The 1,800-nt window shown below is 49.5% G+C and overlaps 1 protein-coding gene across 1 annotated transcript in view; it reads left to right on the top strand.

Annotated features, from left to right (window-relative positions):
* Positions 1–500: 500 nt before the first annotated feature.
* Gpat4 (glycerol-3-phosphate acyltransferase 4) overlaps positions 501–1,800 on the top strand; it is a 17,501-nt gene continuing 16,201 nt past the window's right edge. Inside the window, exon 1 of the mRNA XM_021169446.2 lies at positions 501–1,504. Coding sequence (XP_021025105.1) covers positions 1,340–1,504 — 165 coding nt within the window. The 5' untranslated portion in view covers positions 501–1,339. The remainder of the gene's footprint in view (positions 1,505–1,800) is intronic.

Genomic DNA, 1,800 nt, shown 5'->3' with positions numbered 1-1,800 from the left:
GCATTGGGAGAGCTCTGTTGTTACCAATAGAACTCTCCTTCAAGTTCATTAAGACAAAATGAGAAGCAAACGAAGAAGAGTGTGCCTTGTTAACAAGGCCTTAACTTCTGTTGCCTGCTCCTGGGGGGACAGAACCAATGACTGTCCTGTGTCAGCAAGAATTATACACTAAGAGTACAAAGTTAGTCCTGCAGTGCATCTGTTATAAAGAACTCTGGGTAACTATGGGACAAGTCAGGGCATTGACATTTCATATTGTACCCTTACCTTTCAAAATGTTCATCATCAGAAAGTTGGCATGCACGGCCAGCTTCACTCATTGTGGTTGAAAATACTGGAAATGTCCATTTTTCCCCCATACTGTATCTGCTTGCCTGCTGCCTTTTGACCTTGATGGATAGAGAAGCAACCTGTGTGGGCTCACCCTACCACAGCTGTCCCTTGTCACACATATGGAAGGAAGCACATTAATGCTTCTCTTGCTTTGTGTGACTGATGGTGTTTCTGTTTCCACCCCCAGCTTTGGCAGCATGTAAACAGCCTTTTGCCAAGAACTCAGGTCACCGCTGAGAAGGCTGCCTTAAGGGAGAAGAATATCGGAGGACACCAATGCCAGGCGTGTCTGGAACAGTGCTCAGTACAGGCAGCATGAGACGTTCTGTGCCAGCCTCTGTGTGCTACTGGCAAAGGCTGGGGCTCTCTGGGTAGGAGGGTCCTGGGTCAGCCAGCATCAGGAGCCCCCTCAAGGGAGCATGGGACCAGCTATGAACTCTTTACAGTGAACTCAGTTTTAGCTTATGAAGGAATTTTAAGTAAACGTTACTTAATTTCTACATACTGACGTTCGGCAGCCTTGGGTGTGAAGTGCCAGCAGCTACCCTTGTCTACTGGAGTTTCAGGATTCTTCTGGCACCAAGGCGAACTCTTCTTGGTACTCTGACAATACAGATCTTTAGGACAAATTTACCCGCTGAATGCTTTGGGGCAGGAGGAAAGTAAAACCTTGGAAGCAGCCACATAGCTGAACAGAAAGCTGTCCCAAGCTTGCCGCTCGCTTGCCCGGACACTCAGTCAGGACTCAGGTGCTGCTCCAGCCGACTCACCACAGATTGTCATCTGTGCCCGGGAGACCTGGCACTTCTGGNGTGCTCCTGTGACCCTTCTGCAGTTCTGCACCAGAGCTCTATTCAGGCAGTTGGATGACATGAACTTTGAGATGGAGTTTGTCACCCGTGAGGGACTGGCTGCCTTTCCAAGGCTTGTGCTATCTGAAGGGACCATCTGAAGGACGTGTTTGTGTGTGGAAAAGAGGGCACCAGCCTGACGTGCGTCCTCCACCATGTTCCTGTTGCTGCCTTTTGATAGCTTGATTGTCAACCTCCTGGGTATCTCCCTGACCGTCCTCTTCACCCTGCTGCTTGTTTTCATCATCGTCCCTGCCATCTTTGGAGTGTCCTTTGGTATCCGAAAGCTTTACATGAAAACCCTGCTAAAGATCTTTGCGGTAAGTTGTGCTTCTGCGATAGGTCTCCTCACTGGGAAGAGAAGGAAGGACATTAGCAGAGAGAATGGTTCCTTTACCTTCTGTGCCACAGAGTGGGGCTTAGACACTGTCACATGCAGAACAAGTAGTAGGACATAAGGCTGCTCATGCGCTCATTTTTCCTGTCGCTGTAATCTGAGGTAGAGTCTTGCATTCATGCAAAAAGAATGCACAGAGCCCAGGCAGTGGTGGCGCACGCCTTTAATCCCAGCACTTGGGAGGCAGAGGCAGGCGGATTTGAGTTCAAGGCCAGCCTG

Source organism: Mus caroli, chromosome 8 (assembly GCF_900094665.2).
Source record: "Mus caroli chromosome 8, CAROLI_EIJ_v1.1, whole genome shotgun sequence".
Taxonomy (NCBI): Eukaryota; Metazoa; Chordata; class Mammalia; order Rodentia; family Muridae; genus Mus; species Mus caroli.
The sequence above is the reverse complement of the archived record's forward strand: the minus strand, read 5'-3'. Positions and strand labels throughout refer to the sequence as shown.